Consider the following 24781-nt stretch of genomic DNA (forward strand, 5'->3'; position numbering starts at 1 on the left):
CCGAGTTGTTACTATAAGATCTCATGAACTTCCAACTGGTAATATATGATAACAAGTAACGAATCTATGCTTATCAAAACTCGGTTCTATAGTACAGCTGTACTTGTATCATGGAGCCAATTATATACCTGCCGGAATCAAAATTAAAAAAAAAATATGTTGTATAACATAAATGATCAAAATTGAGCTAGTTTAGTACGATTTCAATACCGGACGAACATGGCGACTTTGACGCTAGCCTTAATCTGAACACAGAAGCTACCACGGTAATCGTCAATGAACTCCTTTGAGAAAGATTGCAGTACCTTATAAAACATTAGATATGATGTATCAATTATACAGATTTTATTTGATATATCAATAGGAACACAGTGACGAAAAAAGTAAACATGTTTGAGGAATAAACGTTTAACGTTACTTTTTTAATAATTATGTGAATTTTAGGTCACATCGACTCTGTAAAGATCATATGGCGACCTTCCAGCTTTCCCGGCGGAGTAAGACCTCAGGTGCCCCTTCGTGCATTATTTCAGGCCCGGCACCAGCGGGTTCCTGAGTAGAACTACCGACTTTCATTAAGCTAGCTGGATATTTTCCCACATAAAAGAATCAAAATCCCGACAGGATCCGAACTCACTGTGGTGAGAGGAAAGTGATTTTAGTCTACGATCTCAACCACTCGGCTATGTAGTGACCTTAAAAACACGGCCATGGAAGCTCTATAATCATGTAATAGGCTTGACAGACGTTCAATGGTGATATCATAACATATCGTTATAATTGTGAATTTATACAATGTACAATATACATATAGATTTATGATACAAAACATAATACATATACATGATTTACTGCAAACATGTCACGGTGACGGATAAAATCCCAATGAGGTACAACAAGAAATTCTAACATAGATCAACTGCGACATTTGCACAGAAGTTGTTGATCCAGAATTAGATCAATGGTTACCAAATCTCGAAAAAATATTTCCAATTCTGTTATGTCAAAAAGCTCATTGGAGTAGGTAAATATTTGTGCGGGCAAAATAGTTTTAATGCAGATACATTATTTCATTTGCTTATAACAAGGCGAAGCAATAACATAAACCTTTTATATCGAAATATACACGTTAAAAGAAATAAGTCACCAGAAATAGATTTTCCTTTCACAATGACGTGCAGTAAAATGTGTATTCGTAGGCAACTCTACACCAACTTGCTCCTAAGGATCTTAGTTAAGAAACTCGTAACAATCCAACAAATAGCAAGTTCTTGTTGAACATACGACTATATTATTAGTTTATACATTATGCACCACATAAAATCAACGCATTTTTCTAAGAAGTTTTAGCATATTCTGATATATTTATGGCTGTGACTGGTATTGCTGTGGTAATGATATTTAAATTTCTATATCTTAACTGCTGTCAGATACAGGTTCATAGACTTGAACTGAAGAGAAAAGATTTACTCTTTCTGGGGGAAAGCTAATCTGCTAAGAAACTGTTGAAGTAAATCCGTTTGTTGCTGCACACATTGCTGAATCTCATTTTTTAACTCAGCCTTGACCAGAGTCAATTTATTATCCATGTTTTCACTCATTTCAGCCTTAATTTGCGATACTTGTTTAGCAACTTCTTGTGAAATGTTATCATTTGCAACTTTGAGTCTATCGTCAACAAGCGAAAGTAGTACTGACGTAGAAGCGTCTTCACTAACTGACGTATTCATTGATATGGCAGAGTCGGTCCTTGAATTTGAGAAAGGTCTGGATGGCTTTGGGGTAGAAGACCTAAATAAGACATTTGGATAAAGAGACATTGCTGAAGCGGGCGAAAGCAGATCACTGTCTTTCCCAAAAGTTTTTAATGTCCCTTCGATTGGAAGTTCTAATGCCTTCAATATATCTTTTACTGGGGTAACAATAAATCTTCCGTCATCCAGTCCGCCTTCAAGCATACCTACGAGGCTTAACTCATCATTTTCTTCAATGAATACAAAAGCTCCAGAATCACCATTAGCAGCAAATACGTCTTCACCAGCAGAGAGTACTTCTATCTGGTTATGAAGTAAGAAACCAGCACCTCCATGTTCTCCAACTGGATTGGAAGTTCGCACTGCTCCACCCTTCAACCGAAAAACACCACGTGTAATTTCTGTGCACCATCCATATTTGATCACTACTGATCCTTTATTCAGCTCCTCCAGTTCACATATTTTTCCATTGCAAAAGGTCATTGGGTTTTCTTCTGAAAATCCTGAAAGACATGAATTTACTAAGATGAAAAACTTGCAAGAGTGGAAAATACCCTTCCAAGCATATAATGTAATTAATTAAAAATATTTAAAAAATTGAAAGCAATAAAATATGTATTTCACTACATAATGACACCTAAATAACAAGAGAGGCCAATGAAAATAGTACCAATATTTAATGTTTACCTGTCCTGTCTGAAAACCTTTGTCTGTATCGGGGAATCGTCCGTCCACTGGAAATCTAGAGTCAAGTTTGATCAGTGCAACTTCCACACCAGAATCCCCATTTCCACCAGTGTTATACACTAAACTAACTAAGTGACCAAACGAACGTGACCCGGGACAAATTGGTTGAAAAACAGGAACATTTGATTCTTGATCCGTCAAATGTTTTTTTCCATTACTCGGAAGTTTGTCTAGATCGCGACAAAGAACATGCCCACATGTTATGCAACATAAACCATGTTTCGGATGTTCAAGAAATCCGCCAAGTGTGCCAGCAAGTCCATGTTCATTTTCAGTACTGCCCCTTATAGCACATCCCATCCGTAAGTTCTCAAGGTGTTCATCTGGTCGCCCGCCAAGAAATTGTTTAAACACAGCTTCGCGCACATCCACAGGATAGTCTCCTACATGTTCAGGAAAAGGTTTCTCTTGTAATGGTATATAACCTTTTACATGAACATACAGTGTAACACATTGTCTGTCTAGAATTTTCTTGTCAGACTTGTAACCTTTAGATATTTTTGAACTAGCTGACACCATCGTTAATTTACTGTGGTTACGCATCAAGGTAGCTGAATTTTGATTGACACAGTTTGTCAGTTTAGGTAAATCTTCGAAATCTATTTCTGACTCATATTCAAGCTTGTTTATGTATTTACTTTCGGTACTGCATATGGAGGCCTCTCTTTCATATGTTCTGAACACATCTCCGATACCTAAGTCGCGTTGATTAGCTTTTATTACAACAAAAGTGATATTGTCCAAAGCAGTTGTCGTATCTTTATCGTAAAAATATGCTGGCCATATGTCTATATAATTTTCAGATGCTTTTCCCCGTAAATATTTGCAGACTGATATGCATATATCAGATACAATCAGGGAACATCTTCCGAAAATCGAACTTGCCTTATCCAGCAAATCTTGATCTGGAAGCTTTCTTTCTTTTAGCAGTGTACCGATTTGATTATGGTCTTGGAGTTCGAGGCATGACAACCAGGCTGTGTGATCTAAAACAGATAAAGAACTTGATAGTTATTTTTACCATCTTCCAATGGAAATTATTAAGAGTCCATTTTTAAAAGTTATTATCCAATGTACAATGAATAACAAGACATTTATTATCGTAACTCGATTTTAAAAAAGGCACCGTCCCCAAGTGATAAAAGGCACCGACTTGCTAGGGAGCGTGGAAGGAAACTTGCCTTTTTTCAACTTTTTTTTGAACAGGCTCGATCAAACCGAGCAGTCTGCATCATTTTCAATTTTGTCGTTTTAGGAGTTCTTTAAGGATTTCGTTTTTCTCTATTTTTAAATCAATTGCCCCTCACCACTGCTTGCACGACAGCTATCAATGTAGCTTTAAGGAGGTCGGCGGTTCTAATCATGTGCCCACATGAAGACGCACTTGAGGTCTTCCTCCACAAGTTAAGATAGAAATGTACCTTGTGACCTTTACAGTGTAACATAAAATACAAGAAAACAAACAAACAAAACAATCATCAACATCTTATTTATCATAAGACGATGTTTTGGTATACGCCCAACAGTTTATTTTAATGCCACTATTATAGGGAGAGGCACTTAGATTTACCCTTGTCCGTTCGTCCGTTCTCATGTTGTGTTGCACGTAGCTTAAATAGTATTTGATCTTTAGTAATAACACTTCACATGAATATTGGTCGGCATGTGTAGTTGTGCACCTGGGCGTTTGCGTGTGTATTTATTCAACATTTTAGAGTTATTGCTCTTGACATTGTAAAAATTTGCAATTTTCAACTTGTGTGTCAAACGTTACTCTAAAATATTTGTCCTAGGGTCATGGAACTTTACAGGATTGTTGCATAGGATGTGAAATTGTGTGCACTTCTTGGGATTTTGCATGTGGATTTATTCTGTTTTGTCAGACTTATGGCCCTTGACTTAGTAAAAATTTGCATTTTTCTGTTTGTGTCGTATGTATTGACCTAGAGTCATAAAATTTAACTGGAATGATGGTCAGCATATGTTGTTGTGCACCTGGGGGTTTGCTCGTGGATTTTTTTCAGTTTTTGTAGGGTTATTGCCCTGACTTAGTAAAAAGCATTCCCAAATGTTGTGTTATGTGTGTCTTAAAATCAACCAACTTTAAAGGAATAATGAGATCAATATCATTGTGACGCTGTGTACCAGGGTGTTTTTCGTGGGGATTTTTTTTCTGTTTTGTTAGAGTAATTTTCAATATTCAACTTGTTCATGCATAGCTCAAAAAGTATTTGATCTATATTCCTGAACGTTTATAAGAATGTTGGTCAGCATGTTTAGTTATGCACGTTGAGGTTTGCTTGTGGTTTTATTTAGTATTTGTAGAGTTTCTGCCCTTGGCGTAGTAAAATACTTTCAGTTTTTTTTCTTGTGTCGCATGTAGCCCAAAATATATTTGACATAGAGTCAGTAGATTGACAAAACAGGGGAGTGTTGGGGCACCCGTATCTTTAGACACATTTCTAGTATTGTAATCCATTTATCATATGTGAATGGATGTTGTAGATTTCATAACTAATGCACAGACTATGTACAATGTCTCTTTCTAGACATTTATACCTGTATGGTATTTAAGCATTAAGTACCAGTTTAATATGTTTCATTTGTACAAGTTTTTCTGCATAGATTTCACTGTTTTTGTGAACGTATTATATACGTTTACGTTAATCTTACTCTATGACCCTTTTCGCCATTATTATGTGTCTAATATGATCAATTATGTACCTATTTTCCAATCATCCTTCTGCGACATTTCCATCGATGTTTCAGATGTGAAGTTTTCTATGTATTCCCCCAACGTCGGTTTAAATATGTCCTTATTTCGAGTTCCAGTTTCTCTCTGAAGATTGGTTTCATCAAACATACACGTTGTTTCTTTCTCATTCGAATCGTCTGTTATATTTGTGTTATCGGAACATTCAGACTCCGAATTACTTTCTTCACTTTTGTCATCAATATTGTCACCAGCCTCTGTGAATTCTGTTAAATTATGTGACGTCGGTCTTTCAAATATAGACTTCTCATCTGAAAATGAACAACTTTGCAAGATAGCATGATTTGGCTGCGTTGATTGTTATCATTCCTTTCTTATACATGTTCTTATATAATAAATCGTGTCTTTTTAAAACTATTTTCAGTTCCCTTTTAAATTCCCATATATTGAAACAAATTGACTGTTAACATCTCATCAAAACAGGTTTTTTTATATAATTATTATAGTATTATGAACATTTTGTAGGATAAAATGATATTAAAATCTTTTTATCCTAGCATAGCTTTCTTTCATTATTGTGATGAAGGAAACTATAATTATGCTTGACAGTACCAGTTAGGAAAGAAAGAAATCCAGAGGATTTCAGATGTATTACAGTATTACACTATCATTGTATAATACAGTGTATATATATATATGTACGTAATTGTCAAAGATAACAAAGGCGCATTTACAAACAATAGAAGATTTCATTGTGTAACACAGTTTATCTTCACTTTAAACCATTTGGTTATAAATGCACAAACTGTCTTTACCACTTTACTTGACTGATATAGTTGTTTATTTATATCATGTACATATCTTATTCAAACAGGTAATCAATTTTGGGCAATACCTAAAATATCCCAGGATAAACATTTAACAGTGGATGTTGTCTCGATAATAAAACATGCATTCTGAAGGTAATTCATAATTTCAATTACTGAATTCCATAGATTGTTTTGGGGTATCATTTTCATGTGTATATAAATAATTTATTTGTTTTTAAAATACATCATTAAGGCACTTACTACTGTATTTCCTTGAACAAACAGTACTTGTATCCGTCTACAAAAAATATAATTTTTATGAGATTGTTTTAAATGTAATAAAATACGTCTTCAATGAATGCTATTCTAAACTAGATTTGTATGGTGATGTTTTTTTAGTTCAATTATTACAAATGTAGCATTTCAAAATCACGATATAATCTTTAAATTATGTACAGTGTTAAGCATGAATTGATTTGGAGACATTTTTTTGTTTCGGTTCAATTATGATTCTCATACAGGTAGTCGTCTATTCCTTTCCTATATTCCTATAATATAAGAAAATAACAAGAACTGTCATTATTACCTGAGTGTCATGGTCAGCTGTATCACTGTCACATTGTACTTTGATCCTTGGACACTGCTCCACCCTTTCAATTGCATCACGAACTTTACCCAGGCATTTGTTTAACTCAGCTATGTCAGAATGCAATCTGTTTTCAACGTATTCAAACCGTTCTTGTAGTCTACATTCTTTATCAAAAGCAAAAAAAGAATGGAGCATGTCCTCGATATCTTTGACACAGTTGATCATATATCCCATCTTTTGTACATCAGAACCATGGTAAGCCTCGACCGCATGAGCAATATGTTTGTGGTTTACCATTCCAAAACCCTGAAAAGATTTTTTTTGAATTGTGCAAGTTGTAAAGGATACATATTTAACTGACGATATTTGATTACTAGTTTTTCTTTGCAAATAAATACACACTCCAAATTTAAACAATACCATATAGGTAATTCTGATTAGAGATTCATCCCGACTTGTAAACGATGGTACATGTAAGAAATTGAAATAAATTTCATTAACATTCTTAGATCTATATTATCAATTTCTAATCCGTTATCATCAAACCTGTTCGGGAATTGTTTGGCAAGTAACCGGGGTGATCTGTCCATGACCATCATAACCTTCCTCTCTGATTTCAATATGAAACTTTCGCTGTGATTGAGAATGCATGTCATGTGCATCAATATGCAAGGGGTCATCATTTCCTAAAAAATCATTAAATATTCCATGAAAATGTATAGATAAACACTAACACAAATAACAAAAGAAAACAACACACAAAAACGGCGTTTTATTATTGTAGTAATATTATGTGTAATTGTAATTTTGGAGCTTGCAACATTTTGCTCTATTGAGCGACTTAAAATGTTTCCATTTTGGATAAAATAGCTTTAAATTACACAAAACCTTTTGTAACACGAGTAAAATGCATATAAAGCAAAATGAATCTTGTTTATGAGCTCTTTGTTCTTGGGTTATATTGAAGGATTAATACCACTTTCCAAGAGCAGTACACAAGGAAGGCTTATATCGGAAAAATATTGAACACCCTGTTCCCTATGCACTCTGTAATTATTGTTGGTGATATCATTTCCAGACTCGTCATCAGAAATACTGTCGTCTTCATATTCATCCATCTTTACACCTGACTGGAGAATATATAAATTGTTTGGTTATTACATATTGCTGAACTTTATAAGGAATATTTTTATGAAGTTTAAATTAAAATTGAGCATAGTTCCAACAGTTTAGCTGAGCTGTCTGTAGAATCCGTATTTCATTGAATAATCATGGGAGATGTGGCGTAAAAAATAGTTAGAACCAACAAAGATAAGAGTTTAAATCTAATAAATATACAGGATTTATGCACCTTCTTTAGCGTTATTAACAAAACGAAACAAAAGCATTAGGACACATTTAAAACCCAAGCCCTCGGGGCGAGGGATATAATAAAGTCCGGAGGCATTGCATCTGCAAGAGTATATGCATTAAAAACGGTGCATTGGCGCTATTTTTGTATACAGTATACGTTTGACCCGGTAATTTTGCATTTCGTTATTCGTCTTTCGTTTAGTATTGAATTTGAGACACAAGCGTGATGCCACTTGATCATCACCCTAGTCTGTGTCTCTTTCAATAGCAGTGACATGATCAAATGAAAATAAATTACAAATACTTAAATAATAATCAACACCTGCATATTTTAAAATACAATTTGTAATGCTTAAATAATGTGTGGGATATAGCCTGTAATTAGTTTTGAAAATAAATGTTAACACAGAAGCGGCAATATTGAAACTTGTTTGTACTTATGTTTTTATTCATCATCTTTTGACATGCATATCGCTGGTAATATGCGATTAAATGCCACCAACTGATTGAACAGAAACAACTTTTATCTCTTAAATTATTTATTAACGTTGAATCAAATCAGACGAGTACAAACCCTCAATATCTCCGTGAAGGTGATAATCGTGATGGTGCTGATGATGATGATGACGTTGGTGTTGTTGATGATGGGTATGATGGTGTTGGTGGCGATATTGGAGATGGGGATGATGATGGTGGTGGCGGGGATGATGGAGATGGTGGCGGTTATGGTAATGATGAAGATGTTAGTAAAGATGATAATGATGACGGTGGTGACGATCCTAGTGATGGTGGATTTTTTTTCTTATGTTGATTTTGATGATGATCAGGTCAAAACTTTATTTTCAGTTTAGAAAAACATGAGAAAGTTAGGTATAACCGTAAGCAAGCAATTTTGGAAAGGGATACAGATTGTGCAATGCACTACACTTAAAATCACTGCCTCCGATCCCTGCCCCCTCCCCTTTACACGATCCTGGAGGGGTTACGGACATAGCAAGGATAAGAAGTCGAATTTGGATATTTGACAATGGTATAGGACCAGTTGGATTGGGGATGAGTGTGATCACCTGGCCTTCCATCAACGTTTTTGTCCGTTGACACTGATATCCTGATGAAAATTTCAAAATAACTAATAATATTGTATGCTTTTTATTGATTTTGTTTATGCGACGAAACCACATAACATTAACCGGTCTAGTTTAATTAATAATTGGAAATCACAGTAAACATGAATTCGACCACGTTTTTGCAGCAGCGCTGTTACTCGGCTGTGATATGAAGGAACTAAATCGTGTCTACAAAAATAGCTGATTTAGCAGTGTGTAACCTAACCGTTCTTCCACGCAATCAAAACTTATTATTTCTAGTGTTTATTGGCCTCTACATTAATTTGAATAAAGACTATAAAAATTCATTTGATTTCTGGTTGACTTATTTGACACAAAAAACAATAGTTTAACTATGTAATCTATAAAATTCTCATGATTATTTGGCAAAACAAAAGGATTAACTACTTACAAATTACAATGTGAATTTCCTCAAACATGCAAACATATTATCATCACTACAGTACATGAAATTCTTCGCTGCAAAACGGATACTTTCTTTTGTAATGTTTGTAACTAAGTGATTTATCTGGGATTTCGTATTAGATCAGATTTATTTTTAACTTATAGCTGTCGTGACATCACACCAAGGGCGGAAGTAAAAAGACCGCCGTAATACCAGGGGGTTTAAGGCAAAAATAGCTACCCATGCCATATTCTAAATAAATGTAGATACTATGCATGTTCTTTCTTAGAAACTCTGGTTCAGTCTGTTTATATTGTTTACCGTCGTTTAAAATGTGGGTATATTTGAATTGGTTACACAAGTGTTTAAATAATAGTTTTGCACATACATTATAACGGTAGCATAATAAACCTTCAAAATATCCATGCTTTCCGGAAATCTGTACACGGATTATATTTTGTTATCATTCGCAATTTTATGTGTCATATTGTGTAAACGTGCTATTTTAGTCGTGTTCCATCGGGGACTAGACACTCGCTACGCTGTCTGCTCACTTACGATGTATTAATAGTAGACATTGAATAATAAAATGAATAATATTATATTGGTAACAGCTAATTTTAAAATGCGACTCAATTACATAATTACTCATGTTTCTGTAGCGTATATAGGTTGTACATATATCTGGCAGGTGTTGCTTCACTGTTGTTTTCCAGGTTCTTCTTTTAACAAAGTGTGACGAAAAAACGGGGGAAAGTGCATTTTGTAACATATACATCTTGATAACCAACAAGTAATTTAGAAGCATTGAAAGCGCGGATCATGAAAGGGGGCGCTTAAGAGGTTATGACACCCCCTAGTTATGACTTCCTAAGATCTGGCAAGTTTGTCGAATCCGTGATTTCACGAGATTTGAATGTTTTAAATAGCCAAATTTGCGCACACATTTAGCTTGTGACCCCTCTGGAAAACTAGTAAAATGCAATCTCCTTTCGAATATGCATTACTCTACCCCCTTTCAATTTTTTTGCAATCTTCTCAGGGAAAAACTGATCCGCATCTATGAATTGACTTTTGTGAATGAAAACAATGCGATATAATTAAATTAATAAATTATTATCTAGTATAACTGTTAATGATATATAAAATATTTAATAAGATTCAATTAGCTATACAAATTGACAGTGAATTGATATGTAAAGGATTTAGTCACTGTCATTTTTGTGACTACCAATAAAGAATAGATGATACTAAACTACCACGTATTTTGATTTATGGTCTGTTATTCACACCGACAAGGGTTTTATAAACACAAGGGTGTAAGGATTATCTTTAATTATGATGGGTAATCGTATCTTTTACATTTAATCTGCTTGTAGGTAAAAGCATCTATATGTAGTATCATTTATTGTTACAAAAAAGAAAGATCTTTGTTACTTTTTTTTAGGAAAAGAGGATCTTTGTTACTTTTTTCTATTACAAATCTATAACATGTTTATCATTTATAAATATTGTATCAATCATTTTGAAGCGGACATATATTGTTTTTCAATGGATCACAATTATTTCAGCATGATTGATAATTGTTGTTGACGGACAGATCACTTTTATATAATAGAGGATGCATGCGTTAATAGTAAAATGGTGGTCCTTATAGACCTGCAAACTGCAAAAGATACCGTTTTATATTACCAATCCAAAACATATCCCTTACAATTTATAAATTATAATGCACTGATTGATATACTGAAATAAAGAATAATGAAGAATAAAGGTCAAACAACGTAATATGCAAGCGTCATTTTTGTTGTTGTTGGGTTTTACTTCGCAACAACAACACAGTGTAGGTCATATAATTATAGCTATTGTCCAGCTTTACTGGTGCAGGGAGAGTTGCCATTCCATGCATTCATTCAGGTAAGAACGGGCAAATGATTAGAACCACCGACGTTCCCTTAACTAACATGATAGATTCATCACATGCAGAAAATCTAAGTCCCTGTCGGTATTCGAACTCACAACGGTGAGTGGCAAGTGTTTTGAAGTCAACGACCTTAGCGCCGTTTGATAATAGATCTAAGTCACTATTAGGTGATATAGTAATGTGTGACTTCTGGATTAAACTACAAAGACAACCACTATATTAATAAAAACCAACAACAAACAACAATAACAGCAACAACAACAGATCGTTTTCTACATTCGGCAGTCAAATAAATTCCCTTAGCAAATAACACACCAAATCGTCAAAGACATCAAGTCAATATTTACAACACAATAATCATTCATTCATTAAATGTTATCTTGGTATAGTTAGCACAAAGGTATGAAAACAAATATTCTACTAATTAATGAAATCTTACTTCATATTATTTCAGTCCGAAGACTTTGGCCTTTTTACTGACACTAAATATTTGTATTTGTTAAAAAGATACATTTAGTCTAAAATCATAAATGCCATAGAGCAACAATATAAACATGACAAAAAGAGAGTTATTCTACATTAGATTTTGCTTATTATCAATAAAGTGTCTAAAATAATTTAAATCATTCAGAAGATATATTTCTAATTTAAAGCAAAAGGGCATGTACCAGTAAATCAGAAATTATATACCATTCCATAAAAAAGAATTAAAAAAAATATAGAAAAAATATCTGTTTTGGATAAGAACTATATGAGATTTGATGTCCGTCCTTCTAGAGCATTTGCACAATGTACAAAGTTGAATGTATGTATATAAAACTTGAATAAATGTATGTATATCATTAATGTACACGTATTTTCTGGAATAAAATATGTTAAAATTAATCATCGGCCATAAAATAGCTGTCAATCAATATAAAACAGACATTTCACTATGATCATCATATCATATGTTATTAATAATTAGTTCTTTTACATTGTGTACAATCATATATCAAATATCTCCAACAGTAATTTTTCGAAGCATTATAATCGAGTGTGCGTCTATTTGAACAACACTGAACATACAGCAAACAAAATAAGAAATGCGATGTTATATTCTGCTGAAAGGGCGCTGTTGAGCTCAGAGTCCAAACACACGAGGTCTGACATGGACAGATCAATGATTGGTTTGTAGTAGATCCGCGGAATTATTTCATCTGCCGTGCAGTTTAACTCACTTTTATTAACTGGAACGGTGGTTTCGTTTAACCACTTGTAAGTGGTTATAAGTCTGCAGTCGCATACAAATGGATTGTGGTCAAGTTTTACAAACCGAAGATTCTGCAGTTGTTCAAGTTTGTTCATAAACTCTACAGAAAGTGCTTGTATCTGATTGTAAGAGTAATCAATCATTTCAAGACTATCCAAGCAACCTGTTTCCATTGGTAATAAAGCATAATGGAGATCATTATTGTCAAGGTTCAATGCCTTAAGGGCTGGCATGTGGCACAGAACGTTTGTGGATAAGAATGAATCCGTGAACAGTAACTGTTTGTTGTTACTAAGCTCCAGAGTTTCTAGCGAAATATAATCCGAGTCGCCAAATATTCTTGCCAGTGGAACGACCTGGAGATCGTCGTCCCAGTCTCCATAGAACGTGTTCGTCAAGTCTAAATATTTCAGAGAGGGAAGACTGGCAAAGTAATTTGTGTCAAACGGCATGTTGGAAATTTTCCAATTATTGTTCTTCAATATAAGAGTTTCTAAGTTAGGAAAACAATGGAAGGTCTTCCTGTGAATTGTTGAAATGTTATTATTTGACAAATCCACAGTTTTTAAACTGAGTAATTCCAGAGACATATCATGTCTGCACGAACCAAACGTATTGGCCGGTAATTTTTGTAGATTGCTGTCAGTAATGGTAATAGAAGTCACATCGTCTTTGATATAATGAAGCAATTTTGTAATATCTCCAGACAGTTTTTTCTCATAATGACATTCCACTTCATAATCCGTACATATGCAATTTTCAAAATGATCTTTGTAATAATCCTTTCCTATAACAGTTTGAACACCAAGAACAAAAACAAACAGGTTATTAAAACCATTGTAAATATAAAATGCGTAGTATTGTCCGACATTATAATATTGTGTAAAACATTATGTAATTGTGCTCACAGAATACACTCACGTTACTTCAGTGAGCGATAGTGGAACATTCGACCGATGCGCAGAAGAGTAACATCACAGATGCGGGAATATCTCAACTCCACTAAGGCATTACGTAAACTACACTACATAGAATTAACATTACAAACGCACTAAACTATATTTCACATGCTTCAGGTTTGAAAGTTTGCATGAAATTTGCAGATATCCAATTCAAGTATGACAGTGACCGTTTATTATATAGTTGACATGAAAACTAAATAAAAATCAACATTTAATTAATTAGAACTTTGCAATCGAAGTACATTTTTATGATGAATAAATCATAACACTGATTAGAATATGATTTTAAAATACAGGTAACCTTAAATGTAATTATTCAAATTTTGATGGGGGACAAAACAACAATCAGAATAATTGTATTCATATTGTAAGAATTAAATTGTGATCGGCTCTTGGAAGACAAGTGATTTTAAATTTCAAGGTATTCTACTTCTGTTCAGAAATCTGTTCTAAATAATAATGTGTATTAATTTTCTTTATGATTATATAAAAAAGCAAGCATATATATTATGTTTCTGTGCGTGGTAATTGCAATTACAAAGTTGTCAGTCTTGCGTATTGCACCATCATTTTTCGTTATTATGCCATAGAATATTTGATCTTTGAATCGTGCATTAATTATTAAATAAATAACATATATGTTTGTGGGAAATAGTAACCATGACATCCCGAGGAAAATACTGTTACCCGAGACTGTAACCGCATCTTTACGAAGAATTTGTTGTTGTTTTCACAAAATAGAGAAAATAAGAAGCCCTAATGATATTCCAAAACGGTAAAATTGAAAATGTTGCAGACTCGAATGAGTGAGCCTCATGGACTGTACTGTCAAATGCAAACTACCGTCCACGACCCCTAGCCCCAGCTTAAGCATAACTCAACATTTAAGAATGAAAATGGTGAGATTTTGAATTTAGTAGCATCTGCAGATGTGTTCATACGGCGGTAATAATGGAGCCTTCTATGTGACACGTAGGTGCCATCCACAAATAGCGGCGTATGGTCCCCAAGCAAAGCAAGCGTGTGCCCTAAACGAGAAAACAATAGGCGGAACTAAGCAAAATGGAATTTTGAAAGGGGTCAGAGGTTATGAAGCCTGCATATATGTTTTACAATTATTTCATTACGCCAATCAAATACTTCTTTGTGGGACATTGTTTCTATAGGATTTTATTTTTAAGAATTTGACTATGAAAAACTACTGTTACATATTTAATAGTACAGCAATTTTAGTCACATACATGACATAATACACTTGAATTAACAGTACGAATAACTCAACTTATGTACAATTACCATTATAAAAAGTGAGGAATAATAATACATAATGTGTTCCAAAATGCGTTAAACATATATTTTGTAGAAACAGTCTGATTATAATGTTTAAATCACTTAGAACAAGAACTTGTAAGAAAATAACGTTGACTTGTTCTCCAACACAGCACATACGAGTTATCGTAGTTATCTGAAAAGACAAAAAAAATTTATATAAAATCAAATCACACACAAAAACAAAACAAAAGGACACAACTTTAATATTCCTAGATAATAAACATGTTTCCGAGTTTATGGGCAAAAAGTATTGATGCGTTTTAATTTCATTTTGTTTTTTTGTAAGATGTGCAAGCCAATATCATTCTGTCATCTTTTTCTTGATAGCCCGGAGCTTGACAGGTAGTGGACGATTCAGAGTATTGGAAGTGACGTCAGCTTCGAAACTTTGAGGAACATTAGGATCTTCTCGTAGAAAACTGAAGTTCTGAAGCAATGTCGTAATTACAAGGAACATCTCAGTTCTTGCCAATGCCTCACCCATACAAACTCGTGGTCGTGTATAAATGATATGATGAAACAAGGTAGTAATTATTGTTTTTCAATATCAAATACTAAAAGTCTAAAATTCGCCAAAATACACATAAAGTGAAACTTGGTGGCACGTCTCTAAATCAGTGAACTAACTTAAAGAAATCAAAGTGATGAAAAATACATGTTTTTAGACATAAATGACTATTTACAGTCAATATGAAAATAACAACTTATGCAAATCCGTGCAACTTTTACATTAAAATTATATCCAATCACTTTCAGAGTAAGAGATTTTCTGAATGTTTGGACCAGAATTGGTAACTGCCTCAGCGAAGGTTAAGTCATTAGATCTAGACTTAACAACATTTTAATCATAAGAACAGTTTTTTCATTAAAGTTTAAATAAAATTCAACGCAAAGTATGGCATCTTCAAAGCTGGAGTCATTACAAATCACTTGCTTCCTAACATGACTATGTTGACGAGGCAAGATGTCTAAGTCATTTTATCCTTTGCCCCTGCTTAAGATGATAGTTTTGGAAACGTTGAAAGGTGTTTGTGGGGGACAACGTTTTACTTGTACTGAATAAGCAATTGCGCAATTGAATATGTCTGAACATATGACTGAACAAAAAAAAAACAATTTTATGATTATGTCAATATAAGGGAATGGAATTTTTATTAGTTAAACCTTCAAAATATCTCCATTTATTAAATAACTATACCTGTTGATAAAATGAGAGTACAGCTGAATGTTAAAAAAAGAACATAGCTAGTCATTTTATTTCATTTTATTTCCTTTATTTTATTTCATTTTAGAGAGAAAAATACATCTGACTAATATTTTACCACTGGAGTTCTTACGTTGAGTTTATAGCACATTTTTGTTCAGAGTTTATTTTGTGTATATCTTTATTACCTGTTTATATATCTTATATATTGCTTTGTACGAGAAATCATACCCGTGGAAAATGGTACGTATGGCAAGTTGTTTATCAGTTGTCCTTCCTCATCAATGAACCTTCCGGGATCAAATTTCTCTGGATCTTTGAAGAGGTTAGGGTCCATGCTAACTGAGTATTGCATCGGAAGTATGACAGTACCTTTAGGTATATGAAAACCAGATAGTGTTGTATCTTCACTTGTGTAATGTGGCAGGTTTAAGGGAACTAAAATGAAATAAAATAAAGACACTAAAATGAAATCGAGTTCGGGACTTCGAATTACATCATGTGCTAGACGAGAAGGTCTGTTGTTCTATCTAAGTGCTTGCCAGTGCTTGAAATTGTTCAATGAGGAGCAATTGAGGTCGTCACCGTAAACAACAGCATAAATATCCCATTGGCCTTTATAGCGCCGTTGGTGACTGTCTGTACACGCAACACTGTATTCATTCATATGTTTGTACGGAAGATTTCTCATTACAATGCGCATACGCAACGTCATCTTTGTTTAGAGGGGGGGGGGGAGTAATAAACAATGATTAATACGAACAGACAAGGTTAAATTATGTCATTTACGAGACGTGATGAAGCAAAAAGGACTAACATAAGATCTACAAACATCCTCAGTGCCACCTTCTTAAACAAAACAATGTAAAACGAGCGTTAGTGACTTCCAAGAAGAGCAGTGTCGTGAGTATTTGCACAGTTAGTTGCAAAGAATTACAATTTGTACTTTAAAATTAAAATTGCAATCATTGAAATCGGAGAATGTCATCGGAAGATAAAATGTTTTAGCTATTTGAATATCATAATATTATGATTTGCGCAATTTCCAATTTTGAAAGTTTTTTTACAAAGATAAATGTATTTGAATCTATCTTAAGTTGAGTGCTGTTGAAATTTCGATACATGCAAAAAAGCATTGTACATCCATCAAAGCAATCATACAAATACAAACTCAATGTATATGTATATTAAAGTGACATTATGCTCATATTGTCATAGTCAAGTTGAGCTGAATTGACTTGTAATTTCAAAAGATTGGCTGATAAAATGGTGTTTGACCAACATTTATTTATGGAAAATGTTTAGGATAAGGACATCACATAAACCATTATTTTGTAATTATATATATTCATGTCATGTGTCATTTATGTATTATATTTTGTATTTGTATATGTAATATGGTGATGAGCTTTTTATGCTTAAACCAAGAAATAAAGTTTCTGTGCTGTTTCTGTTCTGTTATGAATTAACATTAACAAAGACTTTGAATCATTCGCTTCAATCAGGGTCTGTTCGAATCCTGCTAGGAAAGTGTACATTTATAGTGAGCTTTCAAGAAAATTTTCCACGGAAGTCGATTTTAACCTAGCTTGTAGTAAGTCGGGGCGACAAACCGGGACCTCTCTCTTCAAGCCACCATTGAAGCTGAAAAGTGTCATGACGTATAGACAGTTTAAATATTATCTTAAACCGAAAAATGAATAGCACTGCAGATGAATGAATGAATAAATCAATGAATACCTGGAAAAGGAAGGGAGGGAGGAAGGGCCGACTGAGCGAACGAACGAATAAATTGTAAAAATTGTTTACTACGTTTAAAAGAAATAATATAATTTTTGATATCTAATTTGATATCAAAAAGAAATTGTAACTTAAATTCATATGCATGCTTGGTATCATTTGGTAGTACATTGCAAAAAACAAAAACCTAAAGAAACGGACTTAGTCTAACACAGTCAGGTAACTGTGCTATATACTAACTTTCACATAAAATGTTTATATTATTCAATACCGTTTAAATTTCCTTCTGGCATTTTTCGGTACCCGCGACAAATAAATCAACTATGACCCAAAACATGCTGTCCCCTATTCGAAAAAGAAAGACGAAATGAATAGGTTACTAAAATACATTATTTGTTTAATATAAAGTTTGATATTTAGTATGCTATATAGCGTTATCTACATTAAGAATGCCATCGTTAAACACTTGAGAAAATATATGATATGCTAAGGTTGTTTAGGCTCTTTCTAGTTCCAACTGTTCGTGCCCATCATTATTTAAAGAATTTGATATAAGAAAATATTGACAATTGCTACACAGTCTCTTTGTAAATATAAAATAAACATGCTTTGACTTCACACAAAGTAGATATGTTATGTATAAAATTCTATACCCTATAGGTGGCCACAATATGAATTTATAGTGTCATAAAAAAACAAGCAGTTTTTTTTTTCAAGAAAAGACCAAATTTACTTGACCTGTAATAGGAAACACAGATACTCAAACATAGTTCAATATTTTATGCAAATGAAAAATATTCAGTTAGAATTTCATATATTTCAAATAATTCCTGCGATTAAATATATTTTACTCAAGGATGAACATAGTATATCTTTAAATGCACCCTGTTTCAATCAATATTTGCTAAATTGGAGACAATTTGTGATATGATAATCTCATTTACTTTATTTCAGAAAAATAACGTTATGCTAATTTGCATATTCAATGTTTCAGACGATGTTTTATACTCAATGAATTCCGGTCCTGATTTTCCAGAGTATTTTTGCGAGAAACGTTCGTTACTATTTATAAAGGCATCTTCCTCATCTGTCTTGTTCCTGTCAACGTCTAAATATAGATCAAGGAAGTCTCGTATATTAGCAGGATCAAATGTGCTTCTGTGCTCTTCAATTTGTTCACCAACATATTTTGCGATATCATTCATGACCACTTTCCTCTTTTCCTCGATCTCGGAATCCTTACAACGACAAAAAAAATCGGAAATATTGTAGTTTCGTTTCAACGACATTGAACAGACAGACTGGTTCCTCAGTTCAAATGTATGTATAAAATACAGGCAGATGTTTCACACTGTGCTGATGTAACTATGGAATAATATTTGCACAAGTTAATTGTTTGTCACAAAAATAAATATTTGGTAAATTTTTTGAAATAAAATACAAAAAGCGACCACTCTTACTATATTTTTTCATATAATTTTATAAAACAAAACAAAATAAATACTTCATATAAAGAAACCTGGTTTACATAAAAATACAGTGAAGTTATCGCAAATAAATGACTCCAAGATATTCAGCATGAATTAAACATGTGAAAAGAAGTACATCTTTTGATCTTATGGTTAACAGATGTCATCCGGAACTCGGCAAAAGGTTTTTCCCCAAGCTTATCCGTGGTACAAACAAACTTTTACCGTTATATAGCACATCACAATAGATTAGACTTGTCGACCTGTTGCACTTATTTTCGAAGCTGTAACTGTATAAGTTTGTTTGAACATACGGATTAGCTGGGAAAACACAAAATATCCTTAACGGACTTGCTCCGGAGAATAAAGAATATTTTGGGTTTTCCCAGCTAATCCGGGGGTACAAACAAACTCTTACGAAATAGGCGTAACAGGTTGACTAATGTGTTGTGACCGGTAGTGCCACGTGAAGCTATTGATTAGCATGGAAAAACCCACATTTGCCGAATTCTGGATAACGACTATTCCGGAGTTGGTCTATTCCTGATAACCCTAAGGGGAAATATTACCGTTTTCTTGACGAATTTAGCCAGGAACTCCGGCAAAAAGAAAGCAGCACTAACAGACGAAGCACTGTTGAGAACATCCGATAACTCCGTGATCCGATCTAATTCTAGGTCATCGTAGTCGAACCTAAGGATGTACAGTGAAAATTTATTAAAACTGTAGGTTGGCAAATTTATTTAAAATGCCCTCACAAATGCTAAGGATAAGGGGCCTGAATTTGGACGCGACGTTATGTCTTACAATGATGGACATTAAGACGCAACACGTGATATGACACATTTCAATACACAAAGTGAATTAGCCCATAATGGAAAGTATGGTGGCTGATTTGTGCCATTCTTGTTTTCGCCCCGCGACTCCGCCATACGAAATGTGGAAAATTAACAGGTTAAAATGGCAGGGGCGCGGAGCAAAAACACGCTAGTTAGCGTGGGCGCGGTTCGAAGTTTATTAAAATAACTTCAATCCGCGGGGCGCGGAGCGAAATTGAAGAAATAAAACTGCGGGGGCGCGGGGCGAAGTTTAGAAAATAAAACTTCGCCCACGCTAATTAGCGTGTTTCGCCCCGCGACCCCGCCAAGCGAAAAATCGAGAATTAGCAAGTTAAAATGGCGAAAACACGATTGGAACAAATCAGCCACCATAGGAAGATCTGTTATATAACTTGTTTGTTTCTTTGTTTCATTTTACGCCTTTCCCAACAGTATTTCATTCATATAGGCGGGTAGTTTCCTAACCATCGTTCCTGGAGAGTTACACCAGTACTAGACTACAATCCTTCGTGCTAAACTACCAAGCATCTCCCGGGGATGGAACCCACGTCAGAGAGGTAACTTGATTAGAAGTCATATCGGCTCTTATCCCTCGACCACGGAGGCGGTCTGTAATATAAACACCACAAAATGTTTCTGTGTGTGTGCGTGTGTGTGTGCGTGCGTATGTGTTGGTGTGCGTGCGTGTGTTGGTGTGTGTGCGTTTGCGTGTGTGTGTGTGTTGTTTTTTTCTTCTTTTGGTAAAGGTGAGAAACATTATCCGATATAGCAGATTTTAAATTGTTCCAGAACAAAATATTATTATTGTAAATATAAATATTTTTACAATATCACTTTAAAATGCTATCGCCATTTTTTTTTCAAGAAATATTTCATTTTGCGTGGAATCTGTTGCCGCAGTATGCACTGTGAATCAAATATTCAAAATTTTACTGGATTTAGTTTGTGTATGATTACCTTTTACCAAAAATTATTTCATAATTGACGTTAGCGACTAATTTCCGCACGAGATCACTTATGGATACGGGTTGACCATCGGCTGCTTCAAGTACATCAGTGACGACCTGAATTTCAAAATTTATTTTCTCTTCTATAGGTCTCCCGACACCAAAATCATGTAGTGCCCGTTGCGTACTCGCCAATATTGACCATAATTACTCCACACTATACCTGCACGAGGTTTAAACTTTTCATGCTTAATAATTGAGGAATACACCAAGAAAATGAGAATTTATAATTATTATTATAAGTGAAAAGTATTTTAAAGATATATTGAAAAGTATTAATTATGGCTGTAATATTCATAAATATCGCAAACATCTTAACTGAATTTTGTAAACTTCAGTAACTGTACATCTTTACAAATTGATGTGAAATAACAACATGGTGTCATTTCTCACATATTTGTGGTGCGTACAGATGTACAATGTAAGTTATGATACGAATATTTATTTATGCATCTTGTTACTTACAGTGAAACCTGTGAACAGAAGTCACCTAAAGGAGATACCAAACATTGGTTTTTAAGTTTTGGCGGTTACTCTGTTCTATTAAATCAAGGTCGTTGAAAAATGTTTTTTACAGGGTAAACTCAGCACAGAGATATTCTTAAACACAAACTGAACATGTTTTATATTTTTTTCTAAGATTCAATAAGAAATTATAGGTCATGTATTACTCACATGTATTATTTTTTAAATGGTTTTTAAACAAGGTTTTAAAAATAATGTGCATTTCTTCATTTTTAAATCAATAAGTTAATAAAACCACTATTGGAAAAACATAAATTAAACTCATTTAGGATTAAGGTGAGAAGACATATACAAGTTCCAGGGCAACATTTGCCTAAATGTATGAAAAGAAGGACCCACCTTTTGATGCACCTGTAACTTCCCCTTTGTTTTCAGGTCTGTCGCTGAATATTTCTGCTTTCTCCACCAGAGCCTCGTTTATGACGTCGATTCCACTTAGAACCACAAACATTTGATTCCCTAAGTACCATCGGAAAACGCTTCCATACTTTCTGGCCTCATCAGCAAACACTAAGTGATTCCTTCTTTTTGAAAGTTTGTACAGTAAAAATATTGAACCAACGATTGGAAATTTAAAATGTCCGGGTGGTTATTTGCTAGGGGTTCTTACAATGTACCACGTCACACAAAATATTACTATCAGCATTAAAGTAACAGCGAATTCCATATTTATTTTCCAAGTAATTTTAAATGATATGCCATACTCCATGACAGCTTTTTAGGTGTAAATTTGATCGTTAATATATCTTAACATCTCCTAACATTGAAGTAAAGTCATATTTGAGCCCAAGGTTTTACAAAACATATAACTTTACACGCATCAACAAATTTTCATAGTAAGGCGACTGTTTTTGGTATAATATTACACATTACATTTTGATGTAAACAGTTTATACATAGAGGATATTGAGTGAGTGTAGTTCAATATTAAATTTATTGAACGAGTTGAATAAAATCATATTATGCGAGCCTCTGGCGAGCATAATAGTTTTTTTATTCAACGAGTTCAATAAATTTAATATTGAATCTACACGAATATAATATTCTTTTTATCACATATATAAAACAAAAACAATAAACTGTTAAAATGAGTAATTTTTCAATGACGCGTTTATAGTGGTATGCTAACATTAGCGCGCTTTAACACTATGTTTCTATATAGTGCAAATGACGTCACGTCAAGGTGTTATTACACTAGTGTAATATCGTTTTTATTTGTTTGGGTCGTCAGACCAGACAAATAATGGTAGCGAAATTTCAGACTCTACTGCTGTTAATTGCAAATGCCGAAAGTAGTCCGCTTTTTTGAAGCGGTTACTTCCCTTTATATGTACACTAACGCCGAAAAATTTAGGGGAGATCACTGCGTAAAGATGGTCAAATGACAGGCGCATTAATTTTCAATTAAAATAACTCCTGAATGGTCGAAGATTTCTAATATTGTTTTATATTCTTTATAGATACATATTCTTATAGTAAGCTCCATGAATATTTACATCTGTGTCAAACAACAGTTAGCGTCGTTACAAACCCTAATTTAGAGTAATATGGTTTTCTTGAGGCCGTTAACATAGAAATTCACCGTGGCCGAGGTGTTTGCGCGCTTGCTTAGGAAGCGAGAGGTCTGGAGTTCAAATCCCAGTTAAGGCAACTCATTTTTTTTCAAATTGTTTAAGTCAAATCAACATTGGATTGAATATCAGTGTTGCAATAAGTCTTATAGCCAATTAAACATTAAACAATTAAAACGTTGGAAAGCATTGGTGGCACTATACAAAAACAAATTGGTTTATAATCTCACAACCTTCACCTTTCTGACATTCTGAGACCCAAACAAATTCAGCGCCTTCTGTGCTTTGATTATTAAATGGCTTTATTACTTTCCTGCGCCGCGGTTTATGTGATAAGGTGTAATATTTCCCAAAAACAGATATGTTTTTCTATGCTTCAGTGATAGAATACCCGTTTGAAATAAAATAATTTATGTTATGGTGGAAATGATAACTTCTGTATGAGCCAGGGCAAAAGTACAGAGCGAATGGCCGTAGAAAAGATTGAATTCTCAATCACAACGAACGTGACAAGTCTTTTTTTCTGATGATATAATCGTATTTACAAAAGAAGATGAATTATAAATAGGTAATATATATTTTGAATGTCAGGCATAAAGATGAAGATGTTTTAATAGACGGCTTTAATTTTTGTATTTAATCAAATTGAAAATAAAAAGGCACGAATCAACCGTTATTTTCGCATAAACACGGTGCTTTAAGTGTTTTATGTCTAGATAATGCACCATTAAATGAGCCGCGTCATGACAAAACTAACATAGTGTGTTTGCGACCAGCATGGATCAAGACCAGCCTGCGCATCCGCGCAGTCTGATCAGGATCCATGCTGTTCGCTATCAGTTTCTCTACTTGTAATAGAGTTGGTAAACTTTGATTACACATTATCACAAAGTAAAGCATTTGAGCCGCGTCATGACAAAACCAACATAATGGGTTTGCGACAGCATAGATCCAGACTTTCCGATTTTGGCAAGCTTATATTTACTAATGTATGTCATGTCTGCATCTCTTGTTCTCAACGTAGAAATATTGGTCAGAAGATATTGAAATCTTAAGAAGGTTGAACTTCTTCACATAAAAGGTGTCCAAAGTAATAGTATATTGTTATTCATTCTAGTCTGTATCAGTATGTTGAATTGAAGTTAATGCATGTATGTATGTTTAAATTTTGTTCGTGATAGTTTGCAAATGCACCACTTGTAATTCAGACACATTGTCTTATAGGACTCTTACCTTATTGAAAGGTAACTGTAACTGAAAAACCGAGCTCTTATTATATTATTACAATTTCAGAATGTTTTATTATTGTATTATAATGCAGTCAGATTATTCATTATATCCCTCGAAAGAAATTGTTTGTTTGATATGGTTTTACGTCACACCGACATGGTATAGGACATATGGCGACATTCAAGCTTTACTGGTGGATGAAGACCTCAGGTGCCCATCTGTACATTATTTTAGGCACGAACGGGCACC

At 33.9% G+C, this 24781-nt stretch overlaps 3 protein-coding genes across 3 annotated transcripts; all 3 read right to left on the reverse strand.

The window, feature by feature from the left end:
• Positions 1 to 1934: 1934 nt before the first annotated feature.
• Positions 1935 to 7763, reverse strand: LOC132725805 (uncharacterized). Its single transcript, XM_060710992.1, has 6 exons — positions 7589 to 7763; positions 7159 to 7298; positions 6610 to 6918; positions 6285 to 6321; positions 5226 to 5525; positions 1935 to 3487 (listed from the first exon to the last, which is right to left on the reverse strand). The coding sequence occupies exons 1-6, from the start codon at positions 7728 to 7730 to the stop codon at positions 2334 to 2336; spliced, it is 2082 nt and encodes a 693-aa protein (XP_060566975.1). The 5' UTR covers positions 7731 to 7763; the 3' UTR covers positions 1935 to 2333.
• A 2814-nt stretch (positions 7764 to 10577) lies between these two features.
• LOC132725811 (trophoblast glycoprotein-like) lies at positions 10578 to 13528 on the reverse strand (the record flags this gene model as incomplete). Its single annotated transcript, XM_060710999.1, has 1 exon — positions 10578 to 13528. A coding segment is annotated over one exon (1083 nt), but the record flags the coding sequence as incomplete, so codon positions are not given.
• An 814-nt stretch (positions 13529 to 14342) lies between these two features.
• On the reverse strand, positions 14343 to 22317 carry LOC132725812 (cytochrome P450 2B4-like; the record flags this gene model as incomplete). The annotated part of the gene is made up of 7 exons (XM_060711000.1): positions 14343 to 15444; positions 16382 to 16655; positions 18183 to 18236; positions 18955 to 19129; positions 19930 to 20053; positions 21157 to 21343; positions 22071 to 22317. Coding segments are annotated over 7 exons (1257 nt in total), but the record flags the coding sequence as incomplete, so codon positions are not given.
• Between the last annotated feature and the right edge of the window lie 2464 nt (positions 22318 to 24781).

Source organism: Ruditapes philippinarum, unplaced genomic scaffold (assembly GCF_026571515.1).
Source record: "Ruditapes philippinarum isolate M1 unplaced genomic scaffold, ASM2657151v2 ctg541_1_1_1_1, whole genome shotgun sequence".
Lineage (NCBI taxonomy): Eukaryota > Metazoa > Mollusca > Bivalvia > Venerida > Veneridae > Ruditapes > Ruditapes philippinarum.

Bases quoted from the DNA above. Each gene is read 5' to 3' on its own strand.
- LOC132725805 (XM_060710992.1), bottom strand. From the start codon at position 7,730: ATGGATGAATATGAAGACGACAGTATTTCTGATGACGAGTCTGGAAAT. The intron at 7,299-7,588 runs GTATTAATCCTT...ATGATTTTTTAG, and splicing joins TGTACTGCTCTTGGAAAGTG to GAAATGATGACCCCTTGCAT. The intron at 6,322-6,609 runs GTAATAATGACA...TATTTTTTGTAG, and splicing joins CAGCTGACCATGACACTCAG to ACGGATACAAGTACTGTTTG.